Source organism: Gigantopelta aegis, chromosome 7 (assembly GCF_016097555.1).
Source record: "Gigantopelta aegis isolate Gae_Host chromosome 7, Gae_host_genome, whole genome shotgun sequence".
NCBI classification, from domain to species: Eukaryota; Metazoa; Mollusca; class Gastropoda; order Neomphalida; family Peltospiridae; genus Gigantopelta; species Gigantopelta aegis.
The window spans coordinates 29153518-29173492 of record NC_054705.1 but is presented as its reverse complement, the minus strand read 5'-3'; the positions used below and the strand labels follow the sequence as shown (position 1 = coordinate 29173492).

General features: G+C 37.1%; 1 protein-coding gene across 1 annotated transcript; it reads left to right on the top strand.

The window, feature by feature from the left end:
* Positions 1-1175: 1175 nt before the first annotated feature.
* Positions 1176-15799, top strand: LOC121377076 (very-long-chain (3R)-3-hydroxyacyl-CoA dehydratase 2-like). The gene is made up of 7 exons (XM_041504941.1): positions 1176-1300; positions 3122-3236; positions 5588-5695; positions 8415-8536; positions 9540-9579; positions 12884-13022; positions 14098-15799. The coding sequence occupies exons 1-7, from the start codon at positions 1218-1220 to the stop codon at positions 14172-14174; spliced, it is 684 nt and encodes a 227-aa protein (XP_041360875.1). The 5' UTR covers positions 1176-1217; the 3' UTR covers positions 14175-15799.
* Positions 15800-19975: the final 4176 nt, after the last annotated feature.

The following is a 19975-nucleotide window of genomic DNA, read 5'->3' as shown; positions in this document are numbered from 1 at the left end:
TCTGTCAAGTAGGAATGGTGTGTCGTGTTGGGAAGTGGCAGTCTTTCTGTCAAGTAGGACTGGTGTGTAGTGTTGGGGAGTGGCAGTCTTTCTGTCAAGTAGGACTGGTGTGTCGTGTTGGGGAGTCGCAGTCTTTCTGTCAAGTAGGACTGGTGTGTAGTGTTGGGAAGTGGCAGTCTTTCTGTTAAGTAGGACTGGTGTGTCGTGTTGGGTATAGTGGCAGTCCTTCTGTCAAGTAGGACTGGTGTGTCGTGTTGGGGAGTGGCAGTCTTTCTGTCAAGTAGGGATGGTGTGTAGTGTTGGGGGGTTGACAGTATTTCTGTCAAGTAGGACTGGTGTGTAGTGTTGGGAAGTGGCAGTATTTCTGTCAAGTAGGACTGGTGTGTAGTGTTGGGAAGTGGCAGTCTTTCTGTCAAGTAGGAATGTTGTGTCGTGTTAGGGTCTCAGCTCATGGAATACAAATAGAAAATTAGTGTAGTGAATCCAGCAAGGAGCTACCTTTCAATCAACTAAGTCAAATCAGCTAATTAGCTCCATCTTTAATTTTGATAAAATTATGCGTCAAAATTACCTTCAAGAATTACGCAACATTTTCTATTTGGCTTTAATCCTACGGGACATTTGCAAATTCAATAGCACAAAAACTAACCCTCGCCCGCTACCCATAAGCGTACGGGCTCCCATTTTTTTAAGGGGGCAGGGTGGCTTTTGTCCGAATTAAAAGAAAATGCCAGAATCTGTATAACAACATTTATTCATATTAGCATTACTACCAAACAGATATATAGGGTTGCAAACGCATCGCTACGTATTTTTATATGGATTACAACTGGGGCAGAATGATGGAAATACATGGTAAAAAGGTCTCATATTAGCACATTTTGCTTGAATATCTGTATAATTTTTGCCCAAATTTAAGGTTTTGCACCAGAACTGGGGGGGGGGGGCAACTTGTCTCGTACGCTCATGATGCCAGTGTAATCCTGTATCGATACTGGTCGGGCCCCTGCCTGTGCTCCCTTGCACATGATGCCGGTGTAATCCTGTACCGATACTGGTCGGGCCCCTGCCTGTGCTCCAGGCGTGGCTACAACATCTTGTTCTAAATATGACCTGTCAGTGTAGTGAAATGCAAACTGAGGTGGGAATTACTCAATAAGATAACAGGTCAAAGGTCGAAGTCCTACAACGGTGTCAGTTTTACACAACAGGCCACGATGGAAAGCAAGAAGAAAGAAAAGGGCGAAAACGCTTTAATTAAGACCTATCTTGTGGCGTACAATGTATCGCAGATGTTAGGGTAATGTCAGAGCAGGTCGTTTTATAGACTGTCAGTGTCTGTGTCGGTCTAACTTTATCGAAGGGTCCATTCACACCAAAGCATTTTCCATTTCAGATAATGTTAACATTTTGTAATAAAACTGATACTACTTTAATCCAGGGGTGGATCCAGGATTTTGTAAAAAGGGGATCACAAAAATTCGAAAAGAGGCACACTATTTGATGAATTCAAAAATATGTTTAAAGGACACTTCAAAGGAGATGGATGGTCACAGGACCTTGGTGACCCCCTCTCTAACCGCTAATACTTTAATCCATATTAAATTTGTTAGGCTTATATTTAGGTATTATGAGTAAAAAAAACAAGGCTTGAAAATTGACAGGGCAGACAGCAAATGCTGCTCAAAATTAATACACAATTTGCTCAGGTCCATAGAAACTAAATATCTGAAGTGGAGGGGGACAATCTTTAGCAGGGGGAGGGGTTGAATTGTCAATTTGTTAGGGGGGGGGGGGGGGGGGGTGCCACTGCAGGTCTTGCTTTTGGTCTAATAACAGAAATTATGGAACCAAGGTAAACCTTTCCTTCCAAAGAGGGTCATGAAGGCAACTCCCTATGAAATTTTCTCAGACAAAATTAATTTATTTGACTAAAATATTGCATACTGTCTAATATATAAAAAATAGAAGTAATTGCCCTCTTGCTTCTAGGTGGATAAGTTAATATAGCTATATGCTCTCCATTACTGAAAATTTGGCTAAAACAACAAATAGTCCAGTGTGAATCCTGAATAATTATATGAAAGAAAGAAGTGTTTTATTTAACGACGCACTCAACACATTTTATTTACGGTTATATGGCGTCAGACATATGGTTAAGGACCACACAGATTTTGAGAGGAAACCCACTGTCGCCACTACATGGGCTACTCTTTCCGATTGGCTGCAAGGGATCTTTTATTTGCGCTTCCCACAGGCAGGATAGCACAAACCATGGCCTTTGTTGAACCAGTTATGGATCACTGGTCGGTGCAAGTGGTTTACACCTACCCATTGAGCCTTGCGGAGCATAATTATATGATACCTGGACAGGTCTTCTAGAATTATTAGGGCCGAGACGTAGCCCAGTGGTAAAGTGCTCGCTTGATGCGCAGTCTGTTTGGAATCGATCTCCGTCAGTGAGTCTATTGGGTTATTTCTTGCTCCAGCCAGTGCACCACAAAGGCCATGGTATGGGCTATCCTGTCTATGGGGTAGTGCATATAAAAGATCCCTTGCAGCCAATAGAAAAGAGAAGCCCATGAAGTGGGGACAGCAGGTTTCCTGTCTCAATATCTGTGTGGTTCTTAACCATATGTCCGACGCCATATAACCGTAAATAAAATGTGTTGAGTGCATTGTTAAATAAAACATTTCCTTCCTTTTCCTTCTAGAATTGTTATAAAATCCACTAGCCATGGGATCAGTGATTTTGAAACATTTACTAGCCACAATTAAAAATTCACTACTTTACTTTACTTTTAAGTTCATACAATTTTATTAAATAATAGTAATAATCAAATATGTCACCTAAAGAGGGAGATAGAGCTTAAAAACATTAACATTGGGGGTGGGGTGGAGACAACTGTATATTTATATTTATATTTACAAAATAGACTGCAAAATTTGACCAAAAAAATTAATTCACTTGCCATCGGGCATGGCAATAGTAGTTACTTACTAGCCCAACATTGAATATCACTAGCCATGGGACTACCATAATCTGGAAACCCTGCCTGGAGCAATTGTCTTGTGATATTTGCATCTTGAACTTGGAACAATATTGTTTGTTTTTTAACAGGTGGACTATATTGTTGATCATCGGCGTGAGCCAGTTTTTCATGAAAGGACAGAACTCGGTTTATAAAGAAGTGAATGCTCTCTTGAAAATTGTCCAGACTGCAGCAATCCTAGAAGTTTGTTATTTTCTTGTTACACATTTATATGTACAGGAAACATTTTGTTTTCAAATTCCAGTGTGTCCATGTCTCCTTTATTTCAAAGAATCTCCTTTATTTCATGATTCAGCTAGATCTCCTTTATTTTCTCCTTTTTTTTGACAAATCTCCTTTTTTTGGAAAAAAAGGAGATTGTCTGCATTTTATTGGCTTATTTCCTCATAATTGACTTTTATACTTTCAAATTGAGCTCCTGCAATAAAACACTGGTTCATAAGGGTGTATTGTCTATTTTCCCATCCATGTCTATATTATAAGTGGTTCTATGTTAAAAAGTAATAATATAATGTTAATGAAGTACATGTAGGTGAGGATGGAATGGCTATGAGAGGTAAAGGCGGAGGCCATTCAGGGCTTCTAGAATTTTATAAAAATCCACTAGCCATGGGAACAAAGATTTTTAAAATGTACTAGCCATGATTAAAAATTCACTAGCCCTACTTTAAATAAATACAATTTTACTAATGGTAATAATCAGATATGTCACCTAAAGAGGGAGATTTAGCTTAAAACCTCTTAGATTGGGGAAGGGAAGATTGGACAGGATATTCATATTTAAATAAGACATAAATGCAGTATAATTGACAAGGGTTTTTCCACTTGCCGTCGGGCTAGTTATAGTAGTTATTTACTAGCCCAACACTGAATATCACTAGCCATGGGAGTGGGGCTACCATAATCTAGAAGCCCTGCCATTCATTAAAATATCCTCGCCTCTCAAACTCGCACACACCCCACGGCCGCGTTGCTGGCGCAAATAAAGCCTACAGCTTTATCTCCTTTATTTTCATTTTAAGTCTGTGGATACAGTGAAATCTTGATTAACGATATTTCTAATCAATTAAAAATTGATTAGCAACTACTGTTTATTTATTATTTAATTGTTTAGCAATCTTTAAAACTTGTGTAGTGAATTGTGATGCAATACTGAACAAAATGTTCCTTGGTGTATGATTTAGCGATGCAAGAAAAAAGGACAGTTTGATGGTTGGTGTTGTTTTTTTTGTGGGTTTTTTTTGTTATTTTAAAAGGTTTATTTTCTGACTAATGAATGGTGTTCTAAGAAGATAACACGAATCCATTACTTGTGTTGAAAGTTAATTACATGGTTAATGGACCTGTTAGCTGGTCAGATTTGTTGGGAGTGGAGAGATACTCTGACTTACTTGAGTGTGCACAATTGTTTTACAGCAAGGTCAATTTATTAGTGTGAAAAATGTTTTAAAAAATAATTTAGTGAGAAAAACCCCAAACCCATTCCATTAAACATGTTAATTCTTAAATTAGCTTAAAATAGCAAATTTATTATGAATTACATTTTTTAGTTCAATCAACCGATAAAAAGGTAATAAGAAAACTGTTCTAGAAAAATGTCTAGCACATGTCCCCTAGAAGGTAATGCACCCTTTTCATTGGTTAATTGGTCTTGTCGTTTAGGAAGTAGACTGCCTTTGCTACCTGTTGATTACGTCATTCTGAAAGCAAAGATAGTACGTGATGTAATATATAACACTGCATACATTCCATCTCCCTTCACGTGATGTAATATATAGAAATTATTATATGAGCTTGTGTGTCATACTGATTTTACGAAACGAGTGTCAGGATTTTTGTATTGTCCGAGAGAGAGCGAGTGTGAGGGTAATACATGAATCTTGACACAAGTTTTGTAAAATCAGTACGACTCCCACACGAGTGTAATAATTTCTTTATTATCCATATTATTGTTGTTGTTTTCTTTATGAATAACAAGACCCAACTCAAAATGTTTCAGCCACAACTAAAAGGAGACGACGAAATGACGTCATATTTTAAATTCACAGTCTGAGCTAGGACCGTGGAGAAGCAACGTCATGTTATGACATCACTTCCAAAAATTACGTCATTACTCTTGTTATTACACGTGTGTTCATGATTATTATTAACTCGGTTATGTTGAACCATATGGATAATAAATATATATCAGCTGTACATCACAGTACAAAAATAAAATTTAGTGAATTTTTAAATAATTAAACTAAAATTATAACACTGATTGAACAAGAAAATATTTCTGGCATGAGTCCTTTTGTAGATGGTTTTTCTAAAACTCGTCTCAAGAAAATAAATCCTTGGAGATCGCTAGGTATCACTCCAGTTATGGATTTTCTTAAAGACTCGTGTCAGAAACTATTGCTCCAGTTTAAAGTTACAATTCATATTTTACAAGTACTAGTTTAAATGTTTATTTTAGAGTAAACAAAGACATGATATTTATATTTTCATCCTGATGTTGCAATGTTTTCAAACCTACTGTTGTTTATTTGCAGATTGTGCATTGTGCTGTTGGCTTTGTCCGGTCGAACGTGTTGCTAACGGCGATACAGGTGTATTCACGTGTCTTTGTCGTGTGGGCTGTTATCCACAGTGTCAGCATTGTAAGTATCTGCACTAGTGTTTGACTTTATTCACTTGAAGATATATTTGGAGAAACAAATGTGATGGAATCCTTTCGATTCCATCCAGAACTTATTTTACACTTTTTATGTGATATTGAATTTTATTCTAAATTTTAATTATATATATCTGTGATATTTGTATTTTTACACAGTCCTTTACACTGTGTTTTTATTTAACTGTTGACTTTTTATATTGATGATGATCATCACACTGTTGTTTCATTTTACCATAGTTTGACACCCAATAGCCGATGTATTTTTCGTGCTGGGGTGTCATTAAGCATTCATTCATTCATTCATTCATTCATTCATTCATTCATTTGGTTCACTTGAAGAGGCAGGACGTAGCCCAGAGGTGAAGTGCTAACTTGATGCCCTGTTGATCTGGGATCAATTCCCATCTGGGGGCCCATTGGGCTATTTCTCGTTCCATTTGGTGCACCGTGACTGGTATATCAAAGGCTGTGGTATGTGCTATCCTGCACTGCATTGCATCTCAGTTAAGCACTCACTCTATCAGTTGAAGGTGCGGGGTACATAGCCCAGTTGTAAAGCACTCACCTGATGTGCAGTCAGTCTAGGATCAGTCCCCGTCGGTGGACACCTTGGGCTATTTCTCATTCCACAACTGGCCGTGGTATGTGCTATTCTGTCTGGGGTAGTGCATATAAAAGATCTCTTGATTCTAAGGTCTCACTACACAGATGTCTTCTGCCATTGAAACCCATGTTAAATTGCCCAACTTTAAATGAAGATAGCCAATAGAACAGGTTCTCGTTGGCACTAACAACATACACCATGGCGAACATACATTATGGTAGCATTTATTTTCACTCCAAAATTGAGAACATTTCCGTCTCAGTTTTTGCTATATGACCGCATCTGGCTGTAGTACTGGTCCTAATAGGTGGTTCATTAACCGATTCACTGCGGCTGTCTCTTGCGCTTTACACCCATGTCCAAAAAGGTCAATGCACAATATTACAAAATAACATGGGCAAAATACAGCCAGAAGGCTTACCATTAACCAGACATATTGTTTTAATTCTTCCCCTATTCTTAGAAGTGAATATGTGAACCACAACATATGTCACAATTAGGAACTATAGTGGACAGTGATGAATGAACTCTCACCCGGAAGTAATCTGTGTAGTGAGACCTTATTTGAAAATGTAGCAGGTTTTCTGTCTAAGACTATATGTCAAAATTACCAAAAGTTTAATATCCAATGGTCAATGATCAATAAATCAATATTCTCTAGTGGTGTCATTAAACAAAGCAAACTTTAACTTTTGTTCACTGGAAATTATAAATGATTGCTGTAACCAGAGTTCTTATTATCAAGCTGCAAGGGACCTTTTATTTGCACTAGACTGGACAGTACATACCACAACCTTTGATATGACCAGTCATGGGACTCTGGTTGGAATGGGGTAATACCAGTCCATAGAGGGTGATGTAACCTGCATTGCATTTCAGTTCAGCACTCTATCACTTGGCTACATAATTCATGCCTTGCTGTTTTAGAAGTCATACCTATCCCCTACATGTTCATCCACTAAGTTTTTATATTCCAAAGTAAGCTGTTGAGAGGGGGAAAAAAATGATGAAAATGTTTAAATTATAATGCAACAGTGTTTTTGTTAATGAGGTTGTCCTCAATTTTCAAGTATGTTTTAGACTAGTAGAATATTTTTTGTCTCACATTTACGAAGTTAAAATGCGAGATATAGGCTTTCTTTGGGGGGGGGGGGGGGGGGGGGCTGAGTCATCGTCAACTTTTATATTAAAGTTTCATGTTTGGATCAGTTTGTCACAAACTCGTAAGTCTTATGCCAGTGAAACTTGGTATATAGTTGCATCTATGGATGTTCATCATAATGCACGGAAAAGTCTTATGATAGGCGGTATATTTATTTCCATAGAACTCTTGTTTTATGACTAAAATTACATACCCTGTATTGTTATTAAATACATTTTTGTTAGAATATTAGTGTTTGTATATCTTCTTTCTTTTTATATCCACTGTGTTTGTATATCCACTGTGTTTGTATATCCACTGTGTTTGTATATCCACTGTGTTTTTGATCGTCCTAATATTTGTAGGTGCTGAAATTTCATTTAATTTCCAAATAAGACCACATTGTATTTTGTTACTTGAAAAATCTAAACTAATAGTGAATTTAGTATCTGAATGTAGTCGTTAAAAAGTTAAAACATGTTAAAATAGCATCAAACTCAGGATTGTCTTTTTAAAGTCTAGTTTGAACCCGTAAAAATGGTAACTCTAAAAATATTTAATCTACAAACCTCTAACACATTTGGATAAAGTTACAACAGAGTGAAACAAGAGTCTGTGGCGCTGAAACCAGGAAATCCATTTAAAATTAGACTAGAGCAGGACCCAATAGTCGTTACTAATCAGAGGTACATGCCTTTTTTTACATATATAAAATGCTTTTCCTGATATTAGAAATACAGGATGACCAGAAACACTTGGGACATATGGAAATGGGCAATCTAAACAATAGTCTAAGTAATGTATGATTTCAGTTATCAGTACCAGCTGTAATAGTGAAAAATATGTGATAGTATTTAAAAACTAGGGTCCGTCACTTTAATTTGATAATTGTGGGTGCGTGTTTTTTCTTTTATTCTGACATACTTTATCTCATGACTTGATTGTTTTGTTTTGTAGGTTCAAGTTAATAATGGCTTTTTGATGTTGCTGCTTGCTTGGACTGTGACTGAAATTATCCGTTACGCCTTCTACTTTTTCTCCTTGCTGGGTAAAGTGCCTCACTTCTTAGTGTGGCTGAGGTGAGATGTTTTATTAGTAACAAGTTATTTTAGTCTCTCCTCGGCTACAGTGGGCAGGATGTAGCGCAGTGGTAAAGTGTTCGCTTGATGCACGGTTGGTCTGGGATCAATCCCCAATCGGTGGACCCATTGGGCTATTTCTCATTCCATCCAGTGCTCCACAACTGGTGTAACAAAGGCCATGGTATGTACTATCCTGTCTGTGGGATGGTGCTTATAAAAGATCACTTGCTGCTAATCGAAAAGAGTAACCCATGAAGTGGCTACAGCGGGTTTCCTCTATCAATATCTGTGGTCCTTAACCATATAACTGTAAATAATGTGTTCGTGCATTGTTAAATAAAACATTTCCTTCCTTCCTTCCTTGGCTACATTAAAACCTTTTGTGTGTCTAATGTAAGGGCTCAAAATAGTAAATAAAATTTAGCTTGCTGTTATTATTACGGCAAAACAACGACCCACATCCCTCCACCGTTTATGCTTACACTGAAAATCAAGATATCCCGTAAACAATTATGACTTCTGAGTAAAATTACCAAATGTTAGACATTCAGTAGTCCATTATTAATTAATCAATGTGCTCTAGTGGTATAGTTGGGCAAGGCGTAGCCCAGTGGTACAGCGCTCATTTGATGCACGGTTGGTTTGGGATCCATCCCCATCAGTGGGCCCATTGCGCTATTTCTCGCTCCAGCCAGTGCACCACGACTGGTACATCAAAGGCTGTGGTATGTGTTATCCTGTCTATGGGATGGTGCATATAAAAGATGCCTTGCTGCTAATCGAAAAGAGTAGCCCATGAAGTGGCGACAGCGGGTTTCCTCTCTCAATATCTGTGTAGTCCTTTACCATATGTCCGACGCCATATAACCGTAAATAAAATGTGTCGAGTGCATCGTTAAATAAAACATTTCCTTTCTTCTTAGTGGTATAGTTAAATAAAACAAACATTTAACTTTGTGTGGATTATGTTTACATTTTATCAACGAATTGTGTTTTTCAGATACACTTTATTCATTGTGCTGTATCCGCTTGGAGTAACAGTAAGTGTGTAGTCCTGTTATATAGAGAATAACTAGTTAATGATGTCGGATATCGGCTTTATCCTGGTAATAATGGGAAATTCCACGAGTCTCTCTGATTCGGCCTGAACAGGATAAAGCAGATATCCGATGTTAGTAACTACTGTAGAATACTATATTTTCGCGGGATCAAATTTTCACGATTTAATAAAAATGGGTCAATTCGTGAACATTTATTTTCGCAAATCCCCCAACCCCCATCAATAAAAAAACTAATAATGAATGAATGTTTAACGACACCCCAGCACGAAAAATACATTGGCTATTGGGTGTCAAACTATGGTAAATGCAAAAAAATAAAGTGATGATCAACATCAATATAAAAATTCAAGGTTTAAACAAAAAGAGTGTAAAGAACTGTGCAAAAACACAAATATCACAGAATTTTACAGATACTGAATTTTACTCAAAACTTCAATTTTGTGCTGTATTGGCCATTCTCAAAGAAAATGTTACACCCCTGCACCACGGTGAGGTTACAGCATGCGCAGGGGTAAAAAAACCCAGAAGTACAGATATCAATAATTTTGTTTTAAAAACGGAACTTAGTTTTGCCTGTTGTTATGCTAATCTGTAGAACTAATCCTACATGTACACACGAGTGCTATACACATAAAACAATAGTTTTCCTGCTTTAACCAATCAAGACTTTATTGTTTACAAGTTAATAAGCTTACAGAAGGTGCTTACCGCATGCAGTTTTTCTTAATCCTTATAATTGTTATAAAAACAAAAACCGAAAACAAACGAAACGAAATTTGAAGGCACAAGCTACTAGTACTCAGTAACTTAAGTTTGATTGAGACAATATTTATTGCCGTCAAAATACTAGTTCAAAACGGTTTGTGATTGGCTAACAGGCAAAACCTTTAGAGTAAAGTAGCGACGTGTACTATGAGTATAGTACAAGGTCTGTACGTTCATTTCGAAATATCTGCATTGATAAAGTTCTAAAATGTTGTTGTTAAAGTGGCTGAACACAGTTCAGAAACCAAAATTATCGGTTTACCAAATCCTAAAGAATGTTTGTCTGCAGAACAAGCGATGTCTTTTGAAGCTACCAACAATGCCACCGAACAAACAGAGACTACTAATAGTAAAGTGAATCCAAGAAAACGTAAACGCAGTGATTACGGTCTATATGACGAAGAACACTCGTACTAAGATTGCCCATTATGCAATCAATCGCAGAGCAACAAGAGCGGCTCGCAAATTTACTGTTGATCTGGGTAAAAAACTTAATGAAAGCACTGTTAGACGTTTAAAGGCGTCATACTTAAAAACGACAAGGAGCACCAATGATGGCAGTGCATTAAAGTCATTGCCGAAAGGTCAACGTGGACAGCCCCTTATGCTTGGCAAGTACGACGACTTGGTGAAGGAATGGGTCAAAAGCGTGAGGATTCATGGGGGTGTCATCAACACTGCCACCGTGACCGGTGCCGCGATCGGCATTATGAAGAAACTTGAACAATCAAAGTTGCGCGAGTTTGGTGGGCCACTACAAATCACAAACACTTGGTCGAAATCATTTTTATCCAGGATGGGCTACGTCAAACGGAAAGGGATGAAAGGAGGAAAAAAAAGTGCCCGGTGATTTTGAAACGTTAAAATCACAATATATCGAACGTGTGAAAAAGGCGAAGAGTGAAAATAACATCCCTGATGAACTCATCATCAACTGGGACCAGACCGGTGTCAACTTTGTACCTGGGGGAGATTGGACATTTGAAGAAAAAGGTGCCAAACAAGTGACCATTAGCGGCAAAGATGACAAGCGCCAGATTACAGTCCTGTTGGCTGTCTCGATGGCTGGAGAACTTCTCCCACCACAGGTGATATACGGTGGTAAAACTGACAAGCGTCACCCGCGTGTGGAATTCCCGGAAGAATGGAATGTTACACACACAGAGTCACACTGGAGTAATGAAAATTCAATGTTGGAATTCTCTGAGGAAATTGTAATTCCTTACATGGATAAAATGAGAAAAAATCTCAAGATGGCAGATGATCAACGATGTATTGCTCTCTTTGACTATCTTTGATGTGTACAAGGCACACCAGTGTAAAACATTGCTAGACAAACTGAAAAAAGCTCACATTCAGGTAGTCTTTGTTCCTGCTGCGTGCACCGATCAGCTACTATTATCTTTATCCTGCAGACCATAACAATTAAGGGGAAAACCTATTATTTCTGTTATTTCAGCCACATTGTATGATGACCTAGAGGTCAAATGAGCGACTTTGTAATGTAGGCTAGGTGCTGACATCACATGAGTGACGTCATTAGTCATATCCTGCTAGTAGCAGGATATAACTTTGCTTTATCTGTCATCATATTCTGTCAATAGAAACAGTGTTTGCATGATCAATATTCTTACTCTTCAAGCCAGTTTTTTTTAATAGGCATACTGTGTTTTTTAGTTAACATATTTTCAAAATCTCAGAAGGATTATTAATTTTGCTTAAGGATTACATCCATTTGGTCATTGTTTCCTTTTAGATCATTGCATTGCTCTGTTGTTTTATACATCAGTAAATCATAATTCTGCACATTTGTCGTCAACAGTGGAGAATAACGTTGACAAAAGAGTGTTTGGCTTGATCAGCAGCATTTGGAAGTATTTGGATGTGTATTTTAACATGTTGTTGTAACAGAGGAATCATCACTTTTCCACTAGTGATGCAAATGACAAAAGAGATAAATAAAGTTTTGTGTCTTGCTGGATATAGGCAATATGCAGCCCAGTGGTAAAGCACTTGCTTGATGCATGGTTGGTTTGGGATTGATCCTCATCAGTGGGCCCATTGGGCTATTTCTCGTTCCAGCCAGTGCACCATGACTTGTGCATCAAAGGCCATGGTATGTGTTATTCTGTCTATGGGATGGTGCATATAAAAGATCCCTTGCTGCTAATCGAAAAGAGTAGCCTATGAAGTGGCAACAGCGGGTTTCCTCCCTCAATATATGTGTGGTCCTTAACCATATGTCCGATGCCATATAACATAAAAAAAAAATGTGTTGAGTGTGTCGTTAAATAAACCATTTCCTTCTTCTTGCCTGATATAACATAACACAAGTGTTATGTACACGGTAAACCTTTTATGAGATTGTGTAAATGTTGTAATGGTAATCAAGGTAATCGAGCCTTTGAGACATTAGCTTTTAATCCTCTGTTACTTTTGTTGGTTCCATATTTTATTATTGGGAGTATTTATTTCATGTTTTGAAAAGTCCTTCAGACATGTTTTTATAATTTTTCAGGGAGAGTTGTTGGTCATTTGGGCATCACTTTCCTACGTTGAGAAGACCAGGATGTTTAGCCTTGACCTTCCCAACCAAATGAACATATCATTTAACTTCTTTTACTATCTGTGGTTCGTCATGCTCATGTATATTCCACGTAAGTATGTAGAAGCCTTGTGCGCGTTTCGTTTTGTTTATAATGCAAACATAATATAGGGCTTCTATAAAATCCACTACCCATGGGATCGGTGATTTTAAAAATCCACTAGCCCTACTTTATTTTAAGTTAATATAAGTTTATTAAATAATAGTAATAATCAGATATGTCAGCTAAAATGGGGAAATAGAGCTTAAAAACACTAACATTGTGATGTTGGGGATTGACAGGCTATTTATATTTACAAATAGACGCAACTGCAACATTTGACTCTTTTGTTTCAGTAGCCGTTGGGCATGGTAATATTAGTTATTTAACAGCCCAACATTGAATATCACTATCCATGGGAGTGGGGCTACCATAATCTAGAAACCCTGTAATAGCTGTTCTTCTCAATCAAGAGTTTTGTTACAATACAGCAAACTTAGGTCACCGTCTTTAACTTTAGTGAGGGGTGGTGCGTAGCCCAGTCGTAAAGCGTTCGCCTGATGCATGGTCGGTCTAGGATCGATCCGCGTAGGTGGGCCCATTGGGCTATTTCTCATTCCAGCCAGTGCACCACGACTGGTATATCAAAGGCTGTGGTATGTGCTATCCTGTCTGGGATGGCGCTGATAACAGATCCCTTGCTACTAATGAAAAACTGTAGCTGGTTTCCTCTCTAAGACTATATGTCAAAATTGCCAAATGTTTGATATACAATAGACGATAATTAATAAATCATTGTGCTCTAGTGGTGTCCTTAAACAGAACAAGCTCATTGGGCTATTTCTCGTTCAAGCCATTGCACCACAACTGGTATATCATGGGCTGCGGTATGTGCTATCCTGTCTGTGGGATGCTGCATATAAAAGTTTCCCTGGTGCTAATCGAAAAGAATAGCCTACAATTAGGCAGAGGTTTCCTTTCTCATTATTTGTGTAGTCCTTAACTGTAATTAAAATGTGTAAATAAATAATTCCTTCTTTTCTTACCTCTTAAAACATTTTTTTTTTTAAATAAGGTGTTAATTTCATAAAACAAAAGTAATACACTGAATCCAGAATAGCACTGAATGTTTCGGTCTATTTTTCAGTGTTTCCCCAGCTGTATCTGCATATGTTGACTCAGAGAAAGAAGATTTTGGGGACAGCAAGACCCAAAACAGAATAGAGATTCATGTTGAGATTATTATATCAACTTACACAATATTTACTCATATTGTCATCAGATAAATAGAAAAACCAAATATCATATTACCAAACAACGAAATATTCATTTAGATTTATATCGTATTTCCATTATTGGTTGTTGATTTGTATCATATTTCAGATATTGGTCATTGTCGTTTCATATTTTCGCTATTGCTCGACCTTCTAATTGTGTTTGATTATTAGTCATTGGGTCTGTACTGTAATTTTATTACTTTCACTTAATTACTTTTTGTACTTCATGGTGCGAGACGTAGCTACATGTAAGTGGTAAAACACTCACCTGATGTACGGTTAGTCTGGGATCGATTCCTGCCTGTGGCCCATTGGGCTATTTCTTGTTTCAGCCGGTGTACCACGAATGGTATATCAAAGGCCGTGCTTTGTGCTATCCTGTCTCTGTAATGGTGCATATAAACGATCTCTTGCTACTAATGGAAAAATGTAGTGAGTTCCTCCAAGACTACACATCAAACTTTCCAAATGTTTGACATCCAATAGCCGATGATTAATAAATCAATGTGCTCTAGTGGTGTCATTAAACGAAACAAACTTTTATCTTTAATGACTTCATTTTCTTTCCGTCTTGTAGCCTCCATTGTACACTGTTGTTTTACATAATTATATATAAATAATATTTTATTATACTTGAAATTTGTGACGCCCAATAGCTGATGTGTATTTTTTTGTGCTGGGGTGTCGTTAAAACAATCATTCATTCCTTCATTGTAGGCTCCATCATGAGTGATTCTTCATGTTTAGCTGTTTTTGATTGTTAGAAAATTGAGAAATTGCTATATGTACATGTATTTATGTCGCTACTCAGGGTGTGGTGTAACTTTAGGGTAGCGTGTTTGTCCAAGGTGTAGTGGACCCACTGGGTTATTCTCTGCCACGGCCAGTACCCCATGACTGGTTAAACAGAGAGAATAAAACAACATTGAACAAAAACATCTAGTAAAATTTGCAGTGTCTTGAAAAGTATAGGCTTACGGCCTTTTATCAAAGAATAAGGACAAGAATAGTTTTCATTTACCACGGGCATATGGAGTGTCTAAAAAAAATCTTTGATCAAAGGCAGTGGTATATGCTGTCCTTTCCCAGTATTGGAATAATATTGTCAGCTTCTTAGTATAATTTTCTAATTAATTTCTGGAGCTTTTGAGACCAATGGAAAAAAAATGATTTTTATAAAAACAGAAATGAATTCTTTAAAAATTAACAAGAACAAGAACATTTGTTCTGTTATTCTTGTTCAAGTAATTTATGCTTGGAGACCGATGATGATGGACACCAAACAGTCATGGTTTAAAAATGTGCAGATATCACAGAACAAATCTTTATTTAATTGTGGCTCAATGTTTTTGGTGTCCCATCATTCTCCATTTTACAACAGTATTTCTCTCACCAGCGATTGCATTATTCTCCAATGGCATTTCTATCACATTGCTTAATCGGCCAGCTATATTTTCATTTGAATTATTTCTTGCTTTATTTATTTCTGGTGTTCAGTTTGTATATCTGTAGAACACTTAACATTTTTGCCTGCTGTGCATTATTTTGATTAGTAAATAATTTGAAAGCCAATATTGTTTTTATTATTGTATAGTGCAACATGAAAGGGATGGAGGTTTGTTTTTCTCAAGGTGGTGTAATTGTAAAGTGCCACTATTTTTTTTGTTTTTTAAACAGAGAAACTACAAATATTGCAGACAGTGATTTAAACATGCATATAGGCCCCTATTTTAATGACAAAAAAAACAACTTTGAAATTAGCATTTGCCACTCAAACCAGCGTCGTGGCAGGCCATCGGTCTACAGGCTGGTAGGTACTGGGTTCGGATCCCAGTCAAGGCATGGGACTTTTAATCCAGATACCGACTCCAAAACCCCAAGTGAGTGCTCCGCACGGCTCAATGGGTAGGTGTAAACCACTTTCACCGACCAGTGATCCATAACTGGTTCAACAAAGGCCATGGTTTGTGATATCCTGCCTGTGGGAAGCACAAATAAAAGATCTCTTGCTGCTAATCGGAAGAGTAGCCCATGTAGTGGCGACAGCGGGTTTCCTCTCAAAATCTGTGTTGTCCTTAACCATATGTCTGACGCCATATAACCGTAAATTAAAAATGTGTTGAGTGCGTCGTTAAAAAAACCATTTCTTTCTTTCTTTGCCACTCAAGAAAATATTAGAAATAAAAACAATTTTATACCGAGCATGATCTTTAGTTAAAGATGTACCATATTTTACTGTTCCATTCAAGTAGGCCTACGTGGTCACTATTCTGAGTAGTCTTATCATACCGAGATCAGTCAATACTGTCATATCTGTAATCCGCACTTTAGCCACATGCAGATTGGGTGTAAATTAGCCAAGATCAATGTAGCTAACCTGTGAGACAGACTATTTAATTATGGGATTCTGGCGTCCTGTACTGTCAAAATAGGAAATATGTGTTTTAACATTAAAACTTAAACCAAAACGTTTTTAAATTACGTTTTTAACTACTTGTAAGATAAATGGTATCCTAAGGATACAAATGTAGTATTGTATTTCTTACATATCCTCAGAAACCAGGTTTTAAGCAAATTTAAACGTCTTCAGACTTTAAACTTATTTACAGCGCTTGCACATGTAGCTAACTTGCACATCAAAGACAAATCAATTTCAGGTTAACTGTGTAGTCCATTTCAATTGTGCTTTTTTGTCATTGGATGTATGGCACTGGCAACCTGGTTATCACCTAGGAACAGCCAGTCGTATACATTTCTTTAAATTGTTATCACACACGTTAACAGTATGTGTTATCAAAAATAACAAATAATGTTCTCACCAAAGGGTGTGTAACAAATTACCCTTTCTTTGGTTTAATAAGTCTTGGGGTAAAATTAATATCCTCTAACCTGTGTACGAGAACAAAGTTACGTTCAGTTGGGTTCAGACCGTATTCAACATGGAGATTATTATTCACAGTAAATTTCGCAATATCTTTCATTGAGGATCTTTGTATACGATATAGTTACTGAAAAACGTACACCAATACTCGTATATGAATTCACTTGGCCTTATGACTCTTTAAGACGTTGCATATAATCTGTTGTATCTCTGTACAAGGCAGAGTCGAAAGGATGTTTGGCAAAAACGTGACTGCTTCCATGGTCCACTATCAGATGCTTGTCAGGACTGCCACTTCCCTAGGAGACCTGTAACAGGATGTTTCATCCCTCCTGCACCATCTGTAGGACTGACACTCCCAAGACTAGCTTAGACAACTCAAACTTGCACACAGAGATGTGATTTTCTAGCTTTTTATCCGATTTCAGGGTTTTTTGGTGCAAACATACAGTCATGTATTTTCACAAAGTAGACTGGATTTTATCTGAAATGCTGATAAATGACCTTTATTTAGGTGTAGTATAAAGGTTTTGGCTTTTTAAAGAATCATTTCAGCTCGTATTTCTTAATGGGTATCACATCCCTGTGCACGGGATAGAGCTCAATGGAATATATACAGCTGCGATGCCATGCACTCATGAATCACTGTAAAAGCAGTGATATCAGGAGTTCATGAAAGTTGAGAATATGCTGTCCCACCGGTGATGTGTGAAATGTACAGAATTTTAACCAATAAGATCCATTGCCGCTTTATCACTAGGAGTAGATAATGTGGCAGCCACAGGTTTCCTCTCTCTCTCTCTCTACCAAGTGTCAAAATAACCATATGCTACACAATAGCCATAGGATACAAATATGCTGAGGTATAGTTAAAAAAAAATTATGTTCCTGATGACAATAATAATTTTCAACACTACACAGGATGGCATTGGAACGGTATTTAAACGTGAAACAAATATATACCAATCATAACCGAATTTCATTCTCCATGCTATGTGAACTACAGTATGACAAATCCGATAGCCCGACACCCGAGGTCAGTGCTAAATGCAAATCCAGTAGCCCGATGAGCTAGTTGGTTTAAAAAAACTTAAATAAATAAAAATTTAAAATCTTGTCCACTCGCTAATGGGAACCACTGTCCTGGTAATGGTTATGATGCTATAAAAACAGTACTGGGCATGGAAATGCAATATAGAACCAATCACATCCTTTCTAATGTGTTGGAAGAATATTTATCTCAACCTTAACTATAGTCCATCCCATCCTTCAACAATGTTTGTTTTGTTTTTTTAATAATTTCAGTTTGATTTGACTTAAAGGTAGAGTCAACTCCAACAAGAGCCTTATGTGTTGGAAAGATGCATACCCGGACCACCAACACATACTAACACTTTAGCAAATGAAAAACGCGTAATTTTAGAGTTAATAAAAAACCACGATTATTCCTGCTAACTGGGGGCAGCCATTTTGTTTCGTTTTTGTGACGTTCAGTGGGATAGCTTGGGGCGAAGTGACGTCAGCTCCTGACCATCTCCTGTATGTACAGTGTAAACAAAAGCAGTAATTTTCGACAAGGCGCTTCTCTTTGATCAACCTGATTTGAAAGCAGCATAAATGACGTAATAATATAATAAACTATTTAACTAAATATATTTCAAGTTGCATTAACGGAAAAAAAAATGGGGTTATAGTGTTTTTCTCTGTTTAATAATCCAAAGGAAAAATGTATACTATTACGCCTATTGATATGCTACGTTGGAGCAAAAACGACAACCCACGATACCCAAGTGATAATCTTATTTTCTTTGGGACTACGTAATTGGTCAGTTCTGTGGTTTTAGATGGAAAAGTCTACTTAATCAATAGTTTTACAGAACTATTTACAGTAATAAACCATGTCCATTACAATTTTAGGGGCGACAGGTAATATTCCACAATACCGGTATGTATTTTTGTGTCTAGACAGCGTCAATTAATTGGCTCGTCTGGTTACCAATCAAATACACACCTGCCAATCAGGAATCAAAGGTAGAAGCATCTAACAGCATAGACCAATTAACTAAGAAAACACTCCGTGTATCATTTCAGTACGTAGGTTAATGCATGGGCAAAACATTGTTAATTGTTTCGACTTGTTGTGTAGCCACTTTGACGATGGTATTTTATTTTGTATTGAAAATAATATATATAGTGCTGGATATATATACTTACTGGCTTAATGGGATGTGTATTATTACAGAACATTGCAATGCATGACTATTTATCATCCCGCAAAAACCAGGTAGATTGTGTTTCTCTAGTTCTAAGGCTCATTCCTGACGTGACGCGTTAGGTATTACGTAACCACCAGCTCGCCAGAGGGCGTACTCACTGAGATGGTACAAAATGGCTGCGCCCATTATATATAATAGTCGTCACATTTAACCGTTTTATTAATTAACTATACGATTATACGTGTTGATATTAAGCAATAATGTGCATTATATATCGTTGAATATGCATACCAGGACAAATGCCTTAATTGCCCTCTCCTTTAAGAAGTAAAGTAAAAGTGTTTTGGAAAAAAACACACGAAAAAAACATACTATTTTTGTGTGCAATTTAGAAAACAATCTGCTCAGAAATAAATAAGGTAGTAAATTGCATAGTATGAAAAACGGCGTTCCCTGTGGGTCGGACTATACATGTAGGTTCGGGTATACTGCAGCATAAGCTATACAGTTATCAGTTTGATTGAGAATCCATGTAGCAAGCTTTCTACCAGAGAATATGGAGGGTAAAATTATGTACCATTAAAATGGTGCAAATTAATGGGATTTTTTTTTTTTTTTTTTTTTTTTTTTTTTTTTTTTTTTTAAAGATTA